Source organism: Hydra viridissima, unplaced genomic scaffold, assembly GCF_058129835.1.
Source record: "Hydra viridissima isolate aposymbiotic clone 2 unplaced genomic scaffold, HvirCarnegie_v1 scaffold_4, whole genome shotgun sequence".
NCBI lineage: Eukaryota > Metazoa > Cnidaria > Hydrozoa > Anthoathecata > Hydridae > Hydra > Hydra viridissima.
Window position 1 is genome coordinate 1,792,317 of NW_028324303.1, and position 23,220 is coordinate 1,815,536.

General features: G+C 28.4%; 2 protein-coding genes and 1 long non-coding RNA gene across 5 annotated transcripts in view; 2 read left to right on the forward strand and 1 right to left on the reverse strand.

Annotated features, from left to right (window-relative positions):
• The window catches only part of LOC145182711 (kinetochore-associated protein 1-like), a 42,793-nt gene extending 31,155 nt beyond the window's left edge, over positions 1 to 11,638 (forward strand). The window contains exons 48-73 of the mRNA XM_090085339.1: positions 346 to 474; positions 716 to 832; positions 981 to 1,099; positions 1,250 to 1,427; positions 2,864 to 2,956; positions 3,082 to 3,186; positions 3,272 to 3,365; positions 3,594 to 3,655; positions 3,842 to 4,025; positions 4,138 to 4,211; positions 4,295 to 4,499; positions 4,629 to 4,708; positions 8,068 to 8,124; positions 8,417 to 8,472; positions 8,625 to 8,697; positions 8,794 to 8,903; positions 9,364 to 9,499; positions 9,596 to 9,691; positions 9,787 to 9,843; positions 10,010 to 10,064; positions 10,147 to 10,210; positions 10,548 to 10,677; positions 10,774 to 10,863; positions 10,949 to 11,094; positions 11,190 to 11,295; positions 11,440 to 11,638. Of these exons, the coding sequence (XP_089941465.1) occupies positions 346 to 474; positions 716 to 832; positions 981 to 1,099; positions 1,250 to 1,427; positions 2,864 to 2,956; positions 3,082 to 3,186; positions 3,272 to 3,365; positions 3,594 to 3,655; positions 3,842 to 4,025; positions 4,138 to 4,211; positions 4,295 to 4,499; positions 4,629 to 4,708; positions 8,068 to 8,124; positions 8,417 to 8,472; positions 8,625 to 8,697; positions 8,794 to 8,903; positions 9,364 to 9,499; positions 9,596 to 9,691; positions 9,787 to 9,843; positions 10,010 to 10,064; positions 10,147 to 10,210; positions 10,548 to 10,677; positions 10,774 to 10,863; positions 10,949 to 11,094; positions 11,190 to 11,295; positions 11,440 to 11,586 (2,763 nt within the window). The 3' untranslated portion in view covers positions 11,587 to 11,638. The remainder of the gene's footprint in view (positions 1 to 345; positions 475 to 715; positions 833 to 980; positions 1,100 to 1,249; positions 1,428 to 2,863; positions 2,957 to 3,081; positions 3,187 to 3,271; positions 3,366 to 3,593; positions 3,656 to 3,841; positions 4,026 to 4,137; positions 4,212 to 4,294; positions 4,500 to 4,628; positions 4,709 to 8,067; positions 8,125 to 8,416; positions 8,473 to 8,624; positions 8,698 to 8,793; positions 8,904 to 9,363; positions 9,500 to 9,595; positions 9,692 to 9,786; positions 9,844 to 10,009; positions 10,065 to 10,146; positions 10,211 to 10,547; positions 10,678 to 10,773; positions 10,864 to 10,948; positions 11,095 to 11,189; positions 11,296 to 11,439) is intronic.
• A 901-nt stretch (positions 11,639 to 12,539) lies between these two features.
• Positions 12,540 to 12,895, reverse strand: LOC149889365 (uncharacterized). Its single transcript, XR_016451828.1, has 2 exons — positions 12,801 to 12,895; positions 12,540 to 12,716 (listed from the first exon to the last, which is right to left on the reverse strand). It is a non-coding gene; the product is annotated as an uncharacterized LOC149889365 (long non-coding RNA).
• Positions 12,896 to 14,272: 1,377 nt separating this feature from the next.
• Positions 14,273 to 20,436, forward strand: LOC145183838 (calpain-9-like). 3 transcript variants are annotated; one of them, XM_090086540.1, is made up of 16 exons: positions 14,281 to 14,322; positions 14,576 to 14,995; positions 15,269 to 15,528; positions 15,712 to 16,034; positions 16,130 to 16,379; positions 16,651 to 16,727; positions 16,824 to 16,901; positions 16,996 to 17,184; positions 17,353 to 17,488; positions 18,361 to 18,587; positions 18,703 to 18,745; positions 19,098 to 19,166; positions 19,262 to 19,319; positions 19,487 to 19,810; positions 20,013 to 20,056; positions 20,164 to 20,436. In XM_090086540.1, the coding sequence occupies exons 2-16, from the start codon at positions 14,992 to 14,994 to the stop codon at positions 20,188 to 20,190; spliced, it is 2,109 nt and encodes a 702-aa protein (XP_089942666.1). In that variant the 5' UTR covers positions 14,281 to 14,322; positions 14,576 to 14,991; the 3' UTR covers positions 20,191 to 20,436. The 3 variants fall into 3 exon arrangements, with proteins under 3 accessions (XP_089942665.1, XP_089942666.1, XP_089942667.1); XM_090086541.1 differs by lacking the exon at positions 14,281 to 14,322 and adding an exon at positions 14,363 to 14,522 and having other exon boundaries at positions 14,814 to 14,995; XM_090086539.1 differs by lacking the exon at positions 14,576 to 14,995 and having other exon boundaries at positions 14,273 to 14,522.
• The last annotated feature ends 2,784 nt before the right edge of the window (positions 20,437 to 23,220 follow it).

Consider the following 23,220-nt stretch of genomic DNA (forward strand, 5'->3'; position numbering starts at 1 on the left):
CTTTTAAATATGTGCTTTTTGCATTGCAAGTATACAAATGGCACCCAAAAGTTTCAAATACAAAGTCCAGGGTTTTATTTGTCAACATAAACACAAATCTGTTATTAATTTTTGTGTATTTTTATTTACTTTTACTTTGTAATACATTTTCAGTTAATTTTATAGAAATAGCTTAACACTGTGTTGGATGAAAACTTGTTTTAAACTAAATTAAAGTTTAAAGGCAGAAATATGTAAAAATATAAGAAAACTGACAGTTTTTTATTTGTTATCTAGTTGTTTGATTATTAAAACTAAAAAGCTTTATAGGCTTCTTGTTCTTATAAAATAAAATTATTTTCTTAGATTCTTGGTCATCGTGTTGTTGATCATGATTTGGCTTTATGTTATTTGGACACACTCTCATTAAAAGAAGGAGCACATATATTATTACAATTAAAAAATAAGTTTGCTAGCAAATATAACAGAATACAAGTAAGTTTTTTTGTTTGTTTTTAATTTATTTATTTTTCTGCCAAAAAATGAAATTGGCAATTGATTAAATTTCTTCTCAAACAATATGAAGAGGACTGTATGTGTGAATGATCGTTTTTCTGGAATAAAATAATCCATAGCAATTTTTCCTGCAAACTTACTGGGGCTGTAAACTCCAAAGAATGGTAAAATAAATGAAAACTGTCGCTGCCTCTTCTAATTGGTTCATTTTTAAATTTAGCTTATTGCTCAAATCGGTGTTGACTTTGCAGCTCTTCAAAATGATATAAACTTGAAGAAAAAATGTCAATTCTTTAAAGAATCTGCTGTTTGGGGCAGGAAACTTCAAACACTTAGAGTAAGATCATTCTTGTTTAAATATTAACACTGCACATCTAAATTTTCTTTTAACTGAAGTTTGCATATCAAATGCTGTAAATGCTAAAGGTCTGTAAAATTTAATTTTTTTTTGTCTTAAGTTTTGAAAATTTTTAAATTAATTACAGGTTCCTCCTCCATGGAATATTTATTCTGTCAACTCAGATCCTGTTGAAAAACAAAGGATCTTGGAAATTATTGTCCAACATAAAGATATTGATTTATCATCTATTACATTGTATTGTCAGTGAGTTATTTATACGAGGAATATTTTATTTTTAAATTATTAGTGTTTTGTTGTTATTTCTGTTGTTGTTGTTGTTGTTGTTGTTGTTGTTGTTACTGTTGTTGTTGTTACTGTTGTTGTTGTTGTTACTATAAGTTAACTTATTTTTAGATCATTTAATTTTGATGAAGAAAAAGCTTTGTTGATGTACATTGGAAATCTTCTTACACCAACCAATTCTCTAAAGCCACAATTTGATACAAATTATCAAGAGAAAATTGATGAAGCAATAAATGTTTTACGAAGCTATGAGAATCTTGAAAAGTTTATGAACAATGCAATAATTAAGGTATTTTATCATTTTTTTAAGTGTTTTTATTTCTGCTTTTTATGTTTAAATTCAGGTTTTTTAATTTGGAACTCTACATAACTACTAGTATTGGAATAATTGTTATTTGTAAGCTAAAGTCTGAAAAATGTTGTAGTAAGCAAGGTCTGAAAAATGTTGTAGTAAGCAAGGTGATCTGCATTTAAAGCTGCTACAGATTTTTTTTTTTTTTTTGTATTTTACTCCAAACATGTTTTACTTCTAAATAATAAAAAAAACTTTTAAGAAAGGTTAACTCAAATGAACTTTTATCTACAACAAAAGTTCCACAAAACACATTTTGCCGCTTTGCATTTTTATGTTATTATTATTATTTTATTATTTTTCTGTTGCTTTTTTATGTATAATTTTATTGAGAAACCCTCTTTTTGTCGTTCAATTTTTTTTTTACACACAATCAAATTCAATTTGGACATAATTGAAGAAGATTGGTTAGATTGCTTTCCAGTTGAAAATAGTATTTTGTTAGCTTCGAAAAACTCCAATATTTCTTGACATTGGTAATGATGATTTAACAGGCTAAATTATATCATCAGTGATTTTACTTTACAGAGAGGTCAATTTTACCAACAGTCCTCTTAATACTTTTGGAATGTTTGCAAGATATTTTTAATGCTAGTGATGACCACAGCCTCTTTATCAACAGTTTTTGATTGTGTAAAAGTGGTGTTGATTATATTAAATATCTAAATTTGTTATATTACAATCATTTTAAAAATGCTTCATATCTAATCTATTGCATTTGCTAACATGAAGGGTAATTCAAATAGGGAAAAAAAGAAATCTTCTGACAAATGTAGTGACATTTCAGCAGTTTAGAGGCAATAAATTCTTATAAACAAAAGAACCCTTTTGGTGTCAAAATTACCGCACAGAGGACAATTTCAATAAAAAAAAAAAAAAAAGGTGTTAACATGACCTAATTTATTATCGTTAAAAGTTATAGAAAGTTATTTTCATTTATAAAGTGCTTCTCAAGGACACAAAGGGGCAAATAAAGTCATCTGGAAATTAGATCTTGACTTATTCATTGGTTATAAAACATTAAATGTTTTTACTTTTTTTCAGTTTAAAATAGGTAGACAGCTTTTACACTGGTATATAGTTTTTTTTTGTAACGTTTTTTTATAAAATATTAAACTGAGGTTTTTTCCAGAATTGATTACTCTACTTTTCTCTCAATGCCATATCATGATTTAAAAAATTTAAATGCGATATAAGATCTTTATATACCAACATGCCATGAAAATATTTTAATAGAAACCCTGATAAATTTCTTGTTTTAAACAAATATCAGCTTAATCTTTTCTTAAATGGATTATTGTAAGGTTGATTTAAATATTTATTTTCAGGCTGCATGTTCCTTTATTTCTTTTGTATTTTTTTCTCCTTCATAGATCAGCCCTTATGATTATGAGCGCCTTGCTTATACATTTAAAAAGATTGCAGATGTAACTGAAGTGCAAGAACGTAAAGTAACATGTGAAGATGTACGCTCTTGGTTTGCATCAATAGTTTTAAATTTTTTCACCAGGATATTTTTTTATATGTATGTTAATGATGTTTGTTCATGCAGTTAATGTAAGTGGTACTGATTACTTTGTGAATCTTTTAGAACATCAGACTCTTAGATATGCTTTCTGAATATAATCGCACAGCAACAGATATTTGTTACAATATGGAATCTGCAACCATGGCTGATGATCTTGAAGAAGAGCAGGTTTACTTAAGTTTTTAAGATTTTTCTATTAATGAGATGCTGATAGCCAACTCTTTAAGTAAATTGCTTAATATTATTTTATTAGATTCTGCTCGGAAAGTTGGTACCCCCTGAACTTGTCAAAAAGCGACTCCCTTTTCATCCTCTCATTAAAAGTAAAATTCAATGGAATGTTCTTGGTAATTTTTTACTTCTAAAAAAAAATTTAAAAATTTTTTTACAGCTTAAAAACTTTAATGTTGAAGATTTTAAAAATTTTTTATAAATTTAAATTTTGTTATTCAAGTTTTGTTACCGGAACAGCAAAACTTTATTACCTGTAAGATGAAAATGTTTTTAATCAATAAAAATTTAACTTTGTAATTATCAACTGTTATAAACTATGAAGTAAATATGTTAATTGCTAGATTCTGAGTTAACTTCTGAGAAAAATCTTCTGCAACTGGAACCTATTGCAAGTATGCTAAAGGTGAAATTTTTCATTGTTCAATTGAAAATATTGATAATGATCAATCCTCTGTTTATAATATAGTTCAATATAGCAAACATTCACTGTAACAAACATTTATTGTAGTGAATCTTTTTCATATATAATTTTTGAAAAAAAAAAAAAGAGAAAAGAAAAACTTTCAATAAAAAAAATATTTAACTTCAGTTGAACACAGATCAAATGTTTGCAAAAGCTGTTCAGAATATAGCAGGTCCAAATCTCATCAAAAATCAGCAGTTAGAGAGTAGATCTTTTGAATTTCATACAGTTGAGAATATCTTGAACATGATAAAAAACCATACTGTCATGATAGCAGCAGCAAAGTGGTTAGCAAAGTATCTACCAAGAGGTATATTGTAGTTAATAGTACATCTTTTTAACTTTTTAAGTCTGAGTTTAAATATGTTTTGGATACCAATATTCTCTTAAATACATTCATGTTGTTTGTTTTTATAAAACAGGCACAGAAAAAACAAAAGTTCTAGAAGCTATTGTTAAGCGCACAAATGCTTTGGTTTCTGAATCTACTGGTGAGGTAAGAATCTGCTTCAACATAATAATACCTTTTAGTTAAATTGTTATGCAACTTTTTTAAATTTTTAAAGGTTTTATGTTAAGATGCAGATAGAAGCCACCAAAGCTCAGCAGAAGTTTATAAGTATGTATAAACGTGTATCTATTGAGGGGGCTTTAATCGAACATGGCATCACTGATGAGAAATTTTTTATGGTTTCTTCTGATGCTGCAAAATTAGTTATGATGTTATATGAAGAGTATGGTGATAAGGCTAAGTTTGAAACTGGCAGGCTGGTTGGTGCTCCTGGTATGTTTTGATTCTAGTTTTATTCATTGTTTTTTTTTTTGTTTTTTTGTTGTTTTTTTTTATAAAAAATTGAATAGTAGTTAACAAGATTTATCATTATAATTTTTTATTATTTTATTTGGATTCTAGAGATTTACAATTTAGCAAAAGCAATCATTGAAATAAGTGGTGACATTGAACTACAGAAAATTCATTTGCACTTGGTGAATGTAAGTCCTTTTCTTTTCTTATTTCATTTAAATGTTTTTAACAAATTGAAATGCTTTGAACAGACAAAATTCTTTCTCTAAAATTGAAAATAGTCTAATAAATGGCCATTTTTTTGATATGGGTTGCAATCTGATTGATAAACTGACAAAAAGAAATTTACACTGAGCATTTTTGAGTCTTATTTATTTTGAATCTTTTAATTTCTATTACTATCAATAAAATTTTTATTTATTATTACTATATTATTATTTATTATTTATTATTATACTATTATTATTATTATTTGTTATTTATTATTATACTATTATTATTATTTGTTATTTATTGTTATACTATTATTATTATTATTATTATCATCATTATCATCATCATCATCATCATCATCATCATCATCATCATCATCATCATCATCATCATCATCATCATCATCATCATCATCATCATCATCATCATCATTACTATTATTATTATTATTATTATTATTATTGTTATTATTATTATTATCATTATTATTATTATTATTATTATTATTATTATTATTATTATTATTATTATTATTATTATTATTATTATTATTATTATTATTATTATTATTATTATTATTATTATTATTATTATAAATACTATTATTATTAATATTATTATTATTATTTTTATTATTATGTGACATGTTGATTCTTTTGCAGTTTCCAATCTTGAAACCTAATTTTTCAAACATCATTTTTATAAAATATTAATAACAAAATCAATTTATTTTAAGTTTAAGTCTAGTTTAACTCAAATATACAACTTTTTTAGCTGAATAATACAAGTTCTCTTACCAATTATCTAAAGCAACAAAATAAATAGCACAGATTGATGTTCAATATGTAATGATATATTTTCCAGAGATCTGAGTTTTTGAGATATAAACTTTTTCAGCCGAATAAAATATTAATTTTAGTTTAGTTAGTTTTAGAAGATAACATTACTGAGTAATAAAAGAAAGTATCTTAGTTAAAAAAAAGTATGATCATATAAATGATTTAGAAGTACAGAATAAGGGGCAATTTAAATAGCTCACCCAGTACAAAATTATCATCCTTTTGTTACCAAAATTATCGTCCTTTTGCTACCAAAATCATGTAAGTTCTTTGTATAAATAATTAAGAAAACTTTATTTGAGGTAAATTAATATTTAGTGGGGTATTCTTTTGATTCAATAACTGCTTGATAAAGACAAATGAAATGAATTTTTGGTTTTGTTCAGCCGTAATGGCGTTGCAAGCAACCTTTATTTTGATCCAAAGTTAGCCTAAATTTGTTGCCGTCAATCGGTTTATGTTTCTGTCAACTTCCTCCCACAAATTTTTTATCTGATTCAGATCTGGCGATTGTTATGGCCACTCCAAAACATCAATCTTGTTAGTGTTAAACCACATTTTAACACTTTGTTGGTGTACTTGTGTACAAGCTTTGTTGGTGTGTTGGTGTACAAGCTTCATCAACACTTAGGGTTGTTACCTTGTTAAAGTTTCCAAATTCCAAATGGTATTTCTTTGTACATGTGTTGATCAATTGCCCTTTGAATTCATTGCACTAGGCCTATGCCACACCATGAAAAACTGCCCCAAATAATCACATTGCCATCACCATGTTTTACAATCTTTAGAGTATACCAAGGGCTAAGTTCTTGGTTTTGGGGTGTACGAACATGTTTTGCATCGGATTTAAAACAATTAGACTGTACTGTTTTGCAAACTTCAAACAACTGACAAGGTTGCATTTTGAGACCAATGGTATTTTTCCTTCCAAATAGCTTATTTTTGCATAAGCAACTTCTGACAGTGCTGATCAAGTTTTCAATTTTGAGCAATTTGTTCTTTAACTTTTGGTGCGCCAACAAAAGGATTCAGCTTAGCGATATGGACAATAGCTGCGTCTTCCCTGGGAGTTGTCTTTTGTTTGCGGGACTTGCATTTTTTGTTGCTTAATGAAACAGTATCGTTAAATTAATAGGATTGATAAATTTCTTACAAGAACAGCCTAATCTTCAAGCTATTCCAGAGTTGTTCAATTCTAGATCTTGATATGCCTGTACTTGTCTTGCAAAGACATCTGTTCTATGTTTACCTTGTCCCATAGTTAATAGATTATTAATTTTCTTTTTTTGCTAAATCAATTATAAGAATATCCTTAAAATACTGAATAAAACGATTATCTTTTGATATAATAAAAGAATTTAAGCTTTTTTAAATAAAAATAAATGTGTTCTATTTAAAAGGACCACAAAAATGTAAACATGACTGCTAAAATGCTCAAAGCAAGCAATTTTGACAGTTATAAATGTCAAATCAGTAGTTCTGTTTAAAAAGGTAAACATTGTTGATGCTATAAAAAATAACAGCAATTGCTATAAAAACAAAAAGTTTGGTATCAAAAAGTTAACCAACTGGTCATGAAAGTGTGCTATTTATGTTGTCGCCACAATACATATATATATATATATATATATATATATATATATATATATATATATATATATATGTATTATTGTTGTTGTTGTTGTTGTTATTACTATTATTATTATTATTATTATTATTATTATTATTATTATTATTATTATTATTATTATTATTATTATTATTATTATTATTATTAAACTAAGTAATATATATATATATATATATATATATATATATATATATATATATATATATATATATATATATATATATATATATATATATATATATATATATATATATATATAAACTAAGTAAAATATATATATATACTAAGTATATATACTACTATATATATATACTAAGTATATATATATATATATATATATATATATATACACACACACACACATACACATATATACATACACTTGCACTAACTGGTTTGGATCAAGTTTTACTAATCTCCAGAGATTTTCATTTCATTTTATGATACCTACTAGAGTTGGTCCAGGAAATGAGCCAGAAGAAGATCCTTTATTAAAAAGAAATTTATGTCATTTGATTCTCTTCTTTCAAAATATTTTATAATAGATTTTTAAATTGGCTATGAAATAGTAAGGTGGCTTTAGGTACAGTTGCACTTTATACTCAGACTTCTTAGAATGAAGAGTTGCTAAAGTTTCACAGCTAAGAGTTGCTAAAGTTTCACAGCTAAGAGTTGCTAAAGTTTCACAGTGTTTCACACCTCACCTGTAATCTTAGCATTTAAAATTAGGAAAAAGTATTTTAATTCCAATTTCTTTATTGGTACTTTTCATAATAGTTCATATCACTGCATTTAATCAATATTTTGCCATTATAAATAATGGCTAAAAGTGTTATAGGTTAGTTGTGCTTTTATATGATTTCAGAAATGGCTGCCATGTATTCGAATTCCATCTAATCAAAATGATGAAGATGATATGATGGTACATTGATTTATCTAAATTATTTTTTTTATTTTTTCAATTTTTCTTTTGCTTTTTTTTTTTTTTTTCAAAATGAACAGGTTTTTCATAGATTTTGTTTACTAGTAGCTTCATCAACCTGTCTTGAAACCAAATTTTAGATTTAAAGTATAGCTTGAAATATCAAGTTAAATTTCCGTTCTTGCATTATGGTCTAAATGTTCAGTTTTAAACTATACAAAATTAAGTTATTTGTTTTTCATATGTTTTAATAAAAGCCAAAGGATTTATTTTGTTTATTGTTGTTTGAAAGATTTCAACCTCCAATGTGGAAACTGTTCGTAAAGAAAATGAAAGGAATCTGAGAAGGTTGTTGTTTATTATCAATTGCACTTTAAATTTTATCTATGGTGAATTTAATTTTCTGTTATATAAATATTACTTCTAATAGTGTTTAAAGAATTTTTCTAATTTCATCATAATTCACAATAAAGGCAGCCTTTAATATTTTTTTTATTTAGAGTTATTTATGTATTGGCAAGCTCGTTTGATTTGAATTATATCAAAATGCTTGTTATGGCTATTTACAACCAGGTTGATTCTTTTTTTTTTTTTTACATATTGATAATAATTAAAGTTATCATAAACAATAATTTGTTTTTATTATTATTATTTGTTATTGTTATTAAGGAGAGCGAATTGACAAATATGTGTCGAATCAGAGCTTTGCAAGTTTTGTTTACATTAGTCGATGTAGCAACAATAAAAAGGGAAGTTCAGATGGACATTGAAAATGTCTAGTAAGGCTTATATTTATTCTATAAATTTATATTTATTCTGAATTAATAAATATGTTTTTTAAAACAATTATTTTGAACTTCCATCCCAATCCTTTACAAGATAAATAATTAATTTTGAACTTTAAAAAAAAAGGCTAAAACAAACTTGCAACATTAAACTAAATTTATTGTGAATTTCCTTCCCAGTCCTTTATAAGGTTAACAATAAGTTTTAAACAATCAAAAGTTTTGTAATATTAAACTAAATTTATTGTGAATTTCCTTCCCAGTCCTTTATAAGGTTAACAATAAGTTTTAAACGATAAAAAGTTTTGTAACATCAATAGTATCAAGTAGCTGACCAAAACAGTTTGCTGTTCAAGCATGGAAGTTAAAGACAAAGTAAAGTTTTTATGAATATTTTATTGATATTTTATATGAACGACTATAGTAAAGATATGGAATTCTGCTTCTTTTCTAGTGAAAAATTAGTTTCGTGTATCTATTTATCTGAGCTTGAGAACTTACATATCAGTCAGTCGGAGGAGGCTTTTCTCAGATGTAATAAAGAAGGCTTAGTTAAGGGACTATGGAGAAATCACAGCCGTGAACCTCAGGTAAATTTTTATGTAAAATGTGTACTGCCATTTTTTTGTAAATATCTAGCTTCTTTTTTTTATGCTGATGTTCCTTAATTTATTGATCTTTTTTAGGGAATTCGACTTATTTCTGACATATGTTTGGACTATAAAATTTTTGACCCAAATTTATGGAACAGCCTTCTTCTTAAGCTGCTATCATTTGACATGGTAAATTGTTTGCAATTAGTAAATGTTAATATCCACTAAGTCCTTATTTTCTCAGTATTTGAAACTTATTTGTTGTTGTTTTCTTTCTTTTTTAGATATTGTACTTAACTCATGTTCTGGTCCTTTTATCTGGTGTTCTTGAACTAAGAGAAGTAGGTTGTTAGTAAGTTAAAAAAACAGGTTGTAAGTCGATTAAAAAGTTAGTTATTTTAAACGTCATGCAACAGAAAACAAAACAAAAATTATTCCCCAAAACAGAAACTGGTTTAAGGAAACCGAAAAATATTTTGGCATCTTTTTTTTTTTTTTTTTTTTAAGATTCCATCATTAACAAAAATGTGGAGAGCTGTAATCATTTCGCCCTTCAACGCTGGTAATTATAAACTTTACTGAATCAGCTTTTTTACTCTGTGATTAAAATACTCCATACTCTCCTTCTTTTCTTCTTTTTGTAGTATCGTCTCCTTTATCTGCAGAAGAAGAAAAAGCCTGCTTGCAAGCATCACAGTTACTTACAAGGTTAAAAAATGTAGATTGCATCTCATATAAAATGGTACAACTAATCTGCGATATTGATGTTGCCTTGGTAATATTAGAGTTAATTCCATTTTTAAAAAGGAACTAACGTTTAACGTTTTAAAACATGCGGTTGATTTCACGTAAATTGTGTATTACATATAGATGTCATATTGCATACAGATGTCATTGATTTACAATAATATTGCACACAGATGTCATATTGATTTATAATAGTATTGCATACAGATGTCATTGATTTATAATAATATTGCATATAGATGTCATATTGATTTATAATAATATTGCATATATTCATTTATAATAATATTGCATATAGATGTCCAGTTATTCTTGATATTGGTCTTCCTGAAATTGCAGATGTAATGAAGAATGCCGGACTTTTCATTCAATCTCTTATTTGCATTAAGTTAATACCTGATCAAAAGCTTCGTAGAAAAAAAATAGAGGTATTTTGCGATTTTTTTAAACCACTTATTCGTTATTAGTTTTCTTTAAGTATACATTTGTAATTTTTTTTTTTTTTTTTTTTTTTTGTATTTAAGGATTTACTTGATGATGTAGGAATTGAAGTTATTTTAGCTAAGGTGAAAAAAGATGGAGAGCAAGGTCATATGGATGGACATTTGAGCGCGGTAACTTTCCCCGTTAAATGACGCATGATAAACCACTTTATTTCACTACTGTTAACTTACTAATGAATGTCGTGTGCGTTTTTAGATCGAAGAGGAGATTTATAACTATGTGAACGAACACAACCTTTTCGTCAGTTTGCATAGCACAGCTCATTTTGACAAACTTGTTGCCTATTTGATTCGCACTCAAAAACTCAATAACTTGCTCCTTAAAACTATTACATCTGGAAAGTACGATTGATTTCAAGGCTACTATATGATTATATTTGATATAATAATTTTTTGTATCAGCATTTAACAAATGAATGTTATTTGATTGCTTTTAGTATTAAAAGCGCAGTTGAACTTGTCATGTTACATGTATCGGCTCATCCAAAATCTTTGCTTGCCCAAAAAGTCAACGAAGGACTCGATGCTAAGCATGCTTTATTGGTATCATGTTTGTTTGTTTTTTTTGTTTTTTTTTTTTGCCTAATAGTTTGTTACATATTTGATCTATAGGACAATGGCTTTCTGCTTTCTTAAGGTTTAATTAGTAAGGAAATTTTTTTTTTATCTCTGTAATAATGTGTATAGGTGTACCTGCAAGAACAAGGACTTCTAGCTGAAACAAAGAAATATTTTATCTCGCATTTCAAATCCGAATCCAATGAATCAAGCTTGATCGAAGGATCTTTTAACAATAATAGTCGAACATTTAACGAACACACGATCAACACTTAACGAACATCAGTTTTTAATTTTTGAGTAAAGATGTTTACGAGATGACTTAGAATTTCTGTGCAATTTTTAAAACATTTAAAACCTTGTTAACTGATTTATATTAATAATCAGTTTTGAATAAGGATCTACTTTAACTACTGAACGCCGCTATTAATTATTACTTGTATAATTCAGTACATAACTTGAATTACGTTTTGTGAAATTTTAACATCAAAAACCTTCTACAGATTAATACTAAGGTTTTATACTAAGAAAAATGAAAATGTACTACTAGTCAGACGATCGGTCGATTACAGATACAATATCAACAAGTAGAATAAATTCTTATGCGTTGAACACATTCTATTTCATCTAAAGTAACCACTTTGTTACTTCGGATAAGATTGCTATTTTCATGAAGACCATTTACTTTTATGCGGCGATATCGAAATTTCATACTCTAAAGGAGCAACCCCAGATGTATTTAGACAGTAAGCATTAGAGTCTGGTATGTAAAATACTATGTACAATACATCGTTATGTATGTACAATACATCGACGATACTTCGAAGTTGGTATCGGAAAAATCCCTCCTTCCGAGACCGATGCCAATTCTGTATCGGTGTCGTGAAAAAAAACCGATCCAGTGACCACACGTTATTTTCCGTATCAAAATTCTGATGCTCATAGGACAGTAATACAAAAAAATGTCAAAATTTTCGCAACTAAAATGTTGTTTTCAAAATTGCGTACCGTAAAAAAGTATCGGAATATTTTATTTTTTACATAAAGCTATATTTTGTTCAATATCTGGTGAAAATAATTCTTACAGGAAAATATCGTGCAAGAAACTGTTCCCAGTTTTCGTTTATTTTATAAAAGATTTCGATAGGCAAAAAAAACACCCATGATTTTCCGAAGAAAGTATTTACTACGTAAAATATTTTCTCCAAATAATCATGGGAGGGAAGTGCTATATTTGGCTCAGTTTAATGGCGCGCATTCCACGCTCCAGCTTCTACAAGCATTCTGCTTAATTATACAAAAAGATCTTTTGCGGATCATCTGACTCTCATCTCTTCTTGATCGAAAATGTCACGAAACTATTATCCCCTTTAATCACGTAGCCATATCTGATAGTATTCTTGTTCCTAAGTTTCAAATAAAATCTTTCTTAGGTATTTTAAAGAGTTACTTAACGAGTTACTAAAAGATAATCACATAAATTTCATTACTGAAAAGTGCAAGTCTTTAGTCGACCTTAAAATCCTTTTTTTTTTCTCTATGCCCCGTTAGCCATAGCTTTTATATGAATCTTCTAAAAAAAGAAAACATCTATATAAAACCTTTTTATTGTAACGTTGGGAATAACTAGTGTTGTTACAACTTTGAAATTATTTGACTGTCGACTTAATCGATTAATGTATTTTTCAAAGTCGACCAAAATCGACTAATACATTTTTAAAATGTATTAGTCGATTTTTATTCAAATATTTTGAATAAATCGACTCAAAGTCGATTTAATCAAAATATTTGAATAAAATTTTTTATTATAATCATATACTTTAATGTTGCTAAACCATTTTCTTTCTTAGATGCTATGAAACAAATAGAATTTTAAGAGAGTAAACAAAAATCCAAGGTGGTATGTAATACTGTTACAATGACACATGCTGTTGTTATATCAAGAGCATTTTCTTTGTTCAATTTTAATTCATCTTAATCTCCTGGATGAATTAAAATCGAATAAACAAACAAATTAAAACGGAAATTACTATCACAAAGTAAGGAAAAAAAACACAACACAGATTGGCTTTTTACATCATTTTTCACAACAATTAAAGAAAAAAACTGGTTAGTATAATGAGAAAAAAGGAACATTAATAAAGTGGTGCTACATACAGTAAGCTAAGAGTTAAATTTATGTGATACAGCAAATTAGGTTCAATGTTCAGATATTTTGGTTGAATTAAAAAACCGCTATGAATGATATTCTTACGCATGGCTCAATCTTTATAAGTAATTTATCTTGTAAAGATAAACTACTTATATAGATATCTCTTTACAAATTGGTGAATATCATAAAAATATGAAAGATTGATAAAATTAAATCAAAAGAAAAATTGAAATGAGGATGTTACGATGATTACCCGACTAAATCGACTTTCAGTCGATTAGTAGCCTACTAATCGACTGAAAGTCGATTTAGTCGGGTACTCCTACTAATAGTAGAAGACCCATCGATTAATTCGACTATTCGATATTTCAAAGTAGAGTAATTCCGACTTTCGACTAGTCGACTTTTAGTCGATTTATAAAAATCTTATAAATTAAAATATCGTAATTATTGTGACAAAAAATATAAATGCTATTTGCTTTATAATAATTAACAAAATTACATAACAACATTATTACAACTAAATCCTTAAGAATTCTGAATATATTTTGCAAACAAAATGTAAATATGTAAATTACAAACTTCTAAGTACTTAATCATACAAAAAAAAAATTATTATTTTTTGTATTGAATAAAAAAATTTGTACATTAAACCAGAATTTACATAAAAGATTTTCAAAAAGATAAGCAGCTTATGAAAACCTTGTTTTGGCAAATTTTATCAGCCCTTCTAAAGAAAGCTGTTTATTCAGATTAAAATTAAAAAAAAAAAAATTCTTCTCAGCTATATTAAACTTATTGACCCGAAACGGAATTAAAGAAAAATTGCGGTTTTAGTTCAGGATTCGAAACTTGTAGAAGTAAGTAGTTTTAATTACGCATAATCATTCGAAATGACGTATACATTTTTTAAAATTGCAATGATAATAAAATTGTACAACTCCAACGTTAGTTTTCCCAAGCAAAGATGACTTCACTTTAAATGCTTTGCTGCCCTTTTAATAAATTTACCGCCATATGGGGAAATTGAATTGAAAAGAGTTGATGCATTCATATCTAGGTACATACTTTTATTGTGCAATTGGATTAAACAGTTTTTTTTTTTTTTTTTAGGAATAATATTGCCTCTTCATTATAAATTACTTTGAAACAAAATTGTCATATTGGTGCCTTATAGCTCGAAATACGATGCATTACAAAGTTTAAGCGTTGTTACGTGTAACCTATGCATTGTTACCTAACTTAAACATCAATTTTATCCCATTAGAAATAATTAACGTATCTCCGTTATAACCAAGGTTTAAAAAGAGTGTGCTAATAACAAGTTTTGTTTTTTTCCATCTTTTAAAAGTTGAAGATAATCCTCATCGATTAGCATATGTTGAATTTTTCCTTTGAGATCCTTGTTTTATCTCCATAATAACACGAACTTGCGTAAATTTGTAAGAGGTGTGTCGATTAAAATCACTCCGTAGGAAATTCATCAAATCTCCAAATAAACATTTGAGTCGTGGTGCTTCGAGACTGGAATGGGTATGTGTAACAATATGTATTAGGAATATGAATAGTCCATTCATACCGTTTTTTAACTTAAATAGAATTGAAATTAATTAAAAATTGAGTAGAGATGTTCTATTATGAAATTTTGAGGTATACAAAAACCAGACTTTCGGCTTTTAACTTTAAAAATATTTAACGATACACTATCGAACCTCGATGTATCTATTATATTCAAATTTTGCACTATAAGTTTTGTGCACATATAATTATTTTTGGTTCTATATATATATATTTCTTTCTTTCTAGCAACTGTGACCGTAACAACAAAAAAAGTTTATTCTGCCAGTGCTCCGGCTGGTTATCATTTGGGTGGTGCTCATCACCAAGCTGGAGTCGCTAAAACCCCATCACATGCCATTCCATTTAATAGTACTTCTTATTCAGATTTACAGAAGCAATTACTGAAAAATAATGTCCTCTTTGAAGACCCTGACTTTCCTGCAACTGATGACAGCTTATTTTTTTCAAAGAAACCACCAAGACCTTTTGTATGGAAAAGGCCTCATGTAAAAAAAATTTTTTGTTTAATTTTATTAAAAATTTTGTTTAATTTTGTTTTTTTCTTCCAGCAATAATTAAATGTATCTCTAAGAATCTTATGTTTACTTATTGTTTCTCTTCTTATTCCATTTCAATTCAAGTTTTTATCATTTGGCATCAAATAATAAATCTTTTAATTATTTCAACAGGAAATTGTTAGTGATCCAAAGATGTTTGTTGGTGGAGCGAGCCGTTTTGATATTACTCAAGGTATGCTTGGTGATTGTTGGTTGCTTGCTGCTGTTGCTGCATTATGTCAATATGAAGGTCTCCTTTATCAGGTAGTACCACCAGACCAAGATTTTAAAACAAATTACTGTGGTCTGATTCGATTTCGTTTCTGGCAGTATGGTGATTGGAATGAAATAGTTATTGATGATCGTTTACCCACTTACAACAATAAACTTGTTTTTTTACACTCAGCACAAAATAATGAATTTTGGTCAGCACTTCTGGAAAAGGCATATGCTAAGTAAGCACATTTAGTTGTTTATTTTGCAGATCCTTTAAAGTAATAATTTGTATTTTAAATTTTTGGTAACAATGGCTCTTATGATACAATTTTAGGTTGTGTGGCACCTATGAGGCATTGAAGGGTGGGCAGACAAGTGAAGCAATGGAGGACTTTACAGGGGGTGTGACTGAAAGTTTTAATACACAAAAACCACCAAAAGATTTTTACAAGCTGTTACAAAAAGCTCAAGAGCGTCAGTCACTCATGTGTTGTTCTATTGAAGCTGCACCTAATGAAGTTGAGGCAAAACTAGAAAATGGTCTTATTAAAGGACATGCTTATACTATAACTGATATAAGAAGGGTGAGTTATTTCATTTCTTTTGCTTTTACCCGTTGCAATAAGAATTAAACATAGCAGCTTATACTTTCTACCTAAGGTTTGAAGTTAAATTGTTAAAAGCATTTAATTAAAAATGAAGTCAATACTAAATAAACAAATTTTTATAATTGCATCAGCATTCAATCTCATCTTTCTAATTTTAAAATAGAGATCCATTCTGTAATTTCTAATGACCTTTTTCCATTTACTGATAAATGTTTCAACTGATTGAGTTAATATTTGTATCTTTAAGGTTAATAATCATGATTTGATTCGCGTTCGCAACCCTTGGGGAAATGAAAGAGAGTGGACTGGAGCCTGGTCTGATAAGTATGTTTTTATTTTTGTATGATGCATAATAGATAAATCAATTTCTCCAAACAGTTATTAATTGATGACATTTTTATCAAATTTTTATTTGCTTAGGTCTAATGAATGGAAGTCAGTATCACAAGCAGAAAAAGATCAACTTGGTCTTAGCTATGAAGATGATGGTGAATTTTGGTGAATATTCTTCTAAGAGCTCATAAAGCTTATATTCTTCTATGACCTCATACATTTGACTTAATAATGATATGTTTCTTTTAATTAAATAAAGGATGTCATTTGATGATTTCACAAAGAATTTTACTAGAGTTGAGGTTTGTATGTTGAGTCCAGACTCTGCTGGTGATTCAGACCGTAAAAGCTGGGAAATGGTTATTAATCAAGGATCTTGGCAAAAACATGTCTCTGCCGGAGGATGTCGCAACTTTCCTGATACTTTTCATTTAAATCCTCAATACAGGCAAAGAATTTGAAAATTTTTTTGTTGTTGTTTGTTTTTGTAAGTTGTATCCTCATGAGCATTTATGCTGGTTTCGATTACATTTTATACTTACACAAAGTGGGAAATTTTTTTATTAATTTCTTTCCAATCTGAGGTATTTAATGTCTCCTTGTTGAATAATTTTAGAGTGAAGTTGGAAGATCCTGATGATGATGATGATGTTGATAATTGCACTATTGTTATTGGTATTATCCAAAAAGGAAGACGTAAGCAAAAGAGAGTTGGTGCTCAAAACCTTACAATTGGCTTTGCTATTTATAAGGTAATATTTATTTAGCTATGTGAGAAAACTTTTATTACTCTATATCCAAGTAGTCAGTCCCTCATTTTCAGAATTGAAAGGGTTGTAGTTTATAAAAGTAGTAAGAGTTAAGAGCACCCTGTTGGCAACTATGCTGCAAAATGAAGTTAATTTTAAATTTATATTAAAACAAAGTCTTAAAAGTAAAAAGATTCTGTTGCTTTATTTACTATCTGCTATTATGTAGCTAGTTGTGTATATATAGATGTTATGACTTTAAGAAAGGTTTTCTTAGCACTTTGAAGATGGGAGACATGAATTCCCGTCTTTTATTTTCCAACTGTTAGTGACAGATGACAAAAATTTACATTTTTTAGATTTTCATGCAATATTTTAAAATAAATTAGAATATTTTATAAATTAGAATTGTAAGTAAAGAGAGCATGAAAATAGTAAAGAATTTTTGTTATCAACAATCGCATGATGAATGTGTGTTCATTGTACCTGGAAAAAAAGAACCATTAGAAATGATTTGCCGTTATGCTTAGATTTTATAAACTCATCCTTTCAGTAATGAGCAGGTAGTCAAAGATGAAAGATAACTCTTTTGAATTTAGAACAGAAATTTTTGCAGATGCAATTTCAGATGTAGAAAGTGATGTTGAAGGTGGAAATGGCATAAGTGATAATATTGATTGTTATCATAGTGATAGCGATGATTTCTCTTTTTTATTTTTTTATTTTTTTATTTTTTCTCCCATTTATCTACTTATGAGAGTCAACACAGTTGTAAATAGAATAGAAAAATATTTATTTTTTTGTTATATTAAAAGAAATATTAAAAGAAGTTAAAAAAAAACACTTTTAACAGAAATTAAGTTTTATTTTTACAGCTTGAAGATGATGTCAATGAATACATTGAACAAGATCGTCTGAACAAAGATTTCTTTTTGTATCACAAATCATTTGCTCGTTCTGAAAACTTTGTAAATGCTCGTGAAGTTACTGGAAGATTTAGTTTACCTCCTGGTGAATACGCCATTTTACCATCAACATTTAAAAACAACGAGGAGGGTGATTTTATTTTGAGAATGTTTTCTGAGAAAGCTCACAAATCAAGGTTTTTTATTTTCTGTTCTTTAAATTTTTTACAATTTTTTTTTATATAACATTTTTTTTACAATTTTTTATACCGCATTTTTTACAATTTTACCATTAACAATTTTGTATTTTAGTTGCATGGACACATTAACACAAATTGAATACAAACCAAAGCATGTGAGATTTGTTAAATAAAATGCTTTTAACTCTTTGTTCTATAAGTTTATATATCTATGTATTTAAAGTTACACCATGTCAGAGTTTTATTTTGTCACCTCGGTAGCACATGTAACAATATATAAATGAACGGCTTGAATGAAGTAAAATTCAGTTTGGTTGTGAACATTTTTGAAGTTTTCTCACCTAAAAACTTCAAAGGTGTCCAAAATATTTTATTAAACTTGATTTAAAAGCTGTAAAAATGTTTCATTTAAAAGAGTATTTTTTTTTCCATTGATGTTTCTCAATATTTATGAAAACAAATCTGATGTTTTTTGACTTTTTTTTTCATTTTTTTTTGCTTATGAAGGAATCAGCTGAAGAAGATTCAGCTTTTGATGCAAAATTCAAACCTTTCTTCATTAAAGTTGCAGGAAAGGTATTTTGAATTAGTGTTTCTTTCATAGCTTTGTACTTTGCAATTATCATTTTTATTTAATTTTAAGTTTCAAAAATTGTTAAAATTATTCTCAGGATGAAGAAATTGACGCCTTTGAGTTGCAAAGTGTATTAACGGCTGCATTAAAAACAGGTAGTTTTTTTTTAATGATTAAATAATAATTATAAAATGAAAAAAGTCTTCAAATTTTGTTATTTATAAAATATTATTAATGAAGAGTATTTTTTTTTTTAATCACTTTACTTAAAAATTTAGTAAAAATAAATATGCTTATTTATCTTTTATTTGTTTGTACGTAGAAATGCAAGGTAAGGAGTTCAGTTTAGAGGCTTGTCGTAGCATGGTGGCAATGACAGACCGCGATAGAAATGGGAGATTGGACTACAAGGAATTCAGGTCTTGTTGGCGTACAGTAATGGAGTGGAAAAATAATTTCAAAGCATATGATAAAGATGGTAGTGGAGACATGGATGCTATTGAGTTGCGTGATGCGCTTGCAAAACTTGGTTTTAAACTCAGTTCACCTGCTTTGTCATCACTCGCGCTAAGATATGTGAACAAACTAGGCAATGTTTCTTTTGATGATTACATCCAAGCGTGCTGTCGTGTGCGATCTAGCTTTGGTAATTTTCTTTTTTCTTTTTTTCTTTTTTTCTTTTTTTTTTTTGCAAATTTTGAGAAATTTATACCAAGGATTCTTTTTTTATAGAAAAAATAAACCCAAATTCTAAATTTGGTCAAAACAGACATAATTCTTATTACAGTTATTTTTTGTACATATCAGATGTGTAATTACCTATTTGACTTTTGTGTAATTCTTTTCAGAGTCATATTTATCATACCAAGGAAAATCATTCACTTTGGATGATGTAAGTACTATTTTTTTTAGCTGAAAAAACGTTTTATTTTAGGGTAAAAGTAGAGCCCTAATAATAGATTACAAAATTTCTGCAAGTGAAACTCTTTTTTTTTTTAGTACATCATGTCTGCTATTTACACCTAAATTTTGGACATTGTTAAAACAAATTTCGTTATTTAAATCTACTTGTAAAAAATCTGGAGAAGTTTGATTCGGACTTTCTTCTTGGTTTTTACTTATTACTTAATCCCCCTGGATGTGGATTTCTACATTTAATGATTATTTTATTTTTTTAGATTATTTTTTATTGCTTTAGTTTTTATGAAATTATTTTTTATAATTTGGTTTTTGTAACGACATCACTGATATTCAAAAATATTCATTTGGAAATTGCTGTGTATTATATGATTTGAACAGTTGTTGAAAAGTTCGGCTGTGTTAAATAAAGGAGAATGAGCTCGATAAATAAGGATAGTTGTAACCACGTGCTTTTTAAAAGATTAAATATTCTGCATCGTTAAAGAAAACGCGAGGATTGTAAACCAGTGAAATTTCCAAAGCTTTGAGTAAAAATATAAAATAATACGTGCGTAAAAACCTTTTGCGATTACACTCAGCTTGAATCGGTATTTTCCCAAATTTTAAGTAGAGTTTGAGAAGTCGCTAATTTATAAGACTGTCAAAAATCGCAAAAATGCTTGCCCGGGTACCCGTTGAACGAACGGGTGGGTACCCGGGCACCCGTTAAAAAACAATAGTTTTTATAAAAGTTGTACTTATAAAAAATAAAAAACAATAAAAACGTCATATCAATGATGTCATTCATTTAAAGTTTCGTTAAATCATTGATTAACGCTAAATCAATGATGTCATTCATTCAAAATTTCACTTAAATCTAAACTTTATTTTACATTAAGTGTCCAGGTTACACAACTCCCAATTACGGTTAAGAAAAACTAAAATGACTACTGTCTCGGGTGCCAATGATGCACGCCGTCAATTGACCACATGTCCAGAAGTTGAAAGAGCGCATTCTGCTGGCACCGAAGTCGCAGCTATGCACATGTACTTGCAAGCCAAAATAGAAAGCTTTGGATAACGTTTGGTGTTATCTCACCGAAACTCTAAGATATTTCCATTGACAGTCAATGACGTTTCCGAAAGGTAAGACGCCGATTCATCCATATGTCCAAACCCTTCGTTGGCTGTGCACAGCAATGCCAATTCATCAAAAACATTCTCCTTCGGTAAGTCCGGTTCTATATGACCCCCGTGCTCGCTTTGGGAACGATTCTTCTGCTACTACTTTTATATTTTCTTCCAATACTGGCATAACAATAGCTTCCATTTCAGCTCTAATGGCGGAGTATGTTTCATTTTGAATAGGGTCTTCGAAAAATTTTAAAAGCTTGTAACTTGGATCTAATACAGAAGCTCTTGGTCCAGGTAGTACACTTAATGCTTCCGGAAAATATCGCTTTGTTATTTCAGTAGCAATGGCATTTATGCAATTATTGGCAGCAGTGCATTCGTCTGGTTTTGCTACTTGAACATTTTTTAGAACAATAGACAACAGTGGATAAACTAACGACAGCGAGTGATATTTTTGACCAGATGACATGAGTTGACGCATTTCTTTTTGTTGTAAAATTTCGGTCAGATAGCACGGCTCCGATCACCAAACGTAGCTTCACTAATCGCTCTAACATGTCCAACGTGGAATTTTGCATGGACAACGGTTACCCTTCATTTGATAATGCTGCCCGGGCAGTAACCAACGGGGGGATAACCGGTTGCCCGGGTACCCGTTGACAGCCTTACAAATTTAGCATTTGTAGTAAATATATATGGTTTTTATACAAGGTTTTTTGTGCTTAATAATGTATGCAAAGTTCTTCTTGCGAGACTAAGAGTGGCTTAACACTTTTCACTTGCTAATGCCTCAAAATCGTTTGCAACTAGGTGTGCTAGCTTTTTTAGATTTCTCTTCAAACTTTTTTAGACCTGTTTTCCTCAAAAAACAAAAAATGTCAAATCAAAAAGAACAGGCTAAAAACCCCTTAACATTCTCAAATTTTTATTCTTCTGGGTCTGAAAAACGATAAACAGACTTTCCTGGAAAAAAAAAAAAGATTTTGTAAAGCCAAAGTTTTGAAAAATTTGGATTTTTTTACCGTTTTTTTCGTCATGCTTAGTTTATGAAATGTAATCAGTATTCCAAAATTTTTCATTCGTTGAGTCCTTATTTCCTGTGGCCCTGCCTAAGTATCTTCTTAATGTGGTTTCTTTACTTGAAAAGAGCACTTACGTTTATTGCTTCTTTGGTAAGTTGAAGATTCTATCAATCAATCAATATATTTCATGTTAACAAGGTTGAATATTAAAAATAGAATTTCATAAAAAGTTATACAAAAACACCCATAAAACAGACTTTTTAAAGGGATAAGATATAGGTCAAATAATTGATACAATTTATTTACATACATACATACACATATACATAAATAAAAAAATATATAAGATGTGCATATACACAAAGAAAAAAGCTAAAAAAAAAGGTAAAAAATCCAGTAAAAAATCTGATAATGTGAAACAAAGCGAAAAAATTTATCTGATAAAGCAAACTAGAAAAATCTTTTTGGGGACCTGAATGACTTATCTTACACTTCAATCATCAGTAGACATTAAGATGTTCTTAGGTATGAATTGTCCCGAAATTCTGTAGGATAAAGATGTTTTATTACAAATATTGATTTAGATGGGTATGTATCTGTTCACACGCCACCTAAAGCTGAAAAGGGTGGTGTTTTGATGTATATTAAGAGTCTATCTTAAACCTTAACATTAAAATTGATTTGATCCTGATTAAAAATAAAGAACTCAAGTTCATATTTTATTGAAGTAATAAATTCTAAAAAAGCAGCCTAAAAGGTTGGTTGTTTATATCGTCATCCGTCAATGTGTCCATCTGAATTTGTTGATTACTAACTAACTCCTCCTCTTGAGATAATTAGCTTAGGCAAGAAAAGCTTATGCTGATGGGAGATTTCAACTTTGACTTGCTCGAATTCAGTACATCCAATTAGGTTTTGCATTCTTTAGAATTATTTATCAAATATGTTTCAAATTCTCTTTTTCCTTTTATTATACAGCCTACACACAAAACCATTTTGC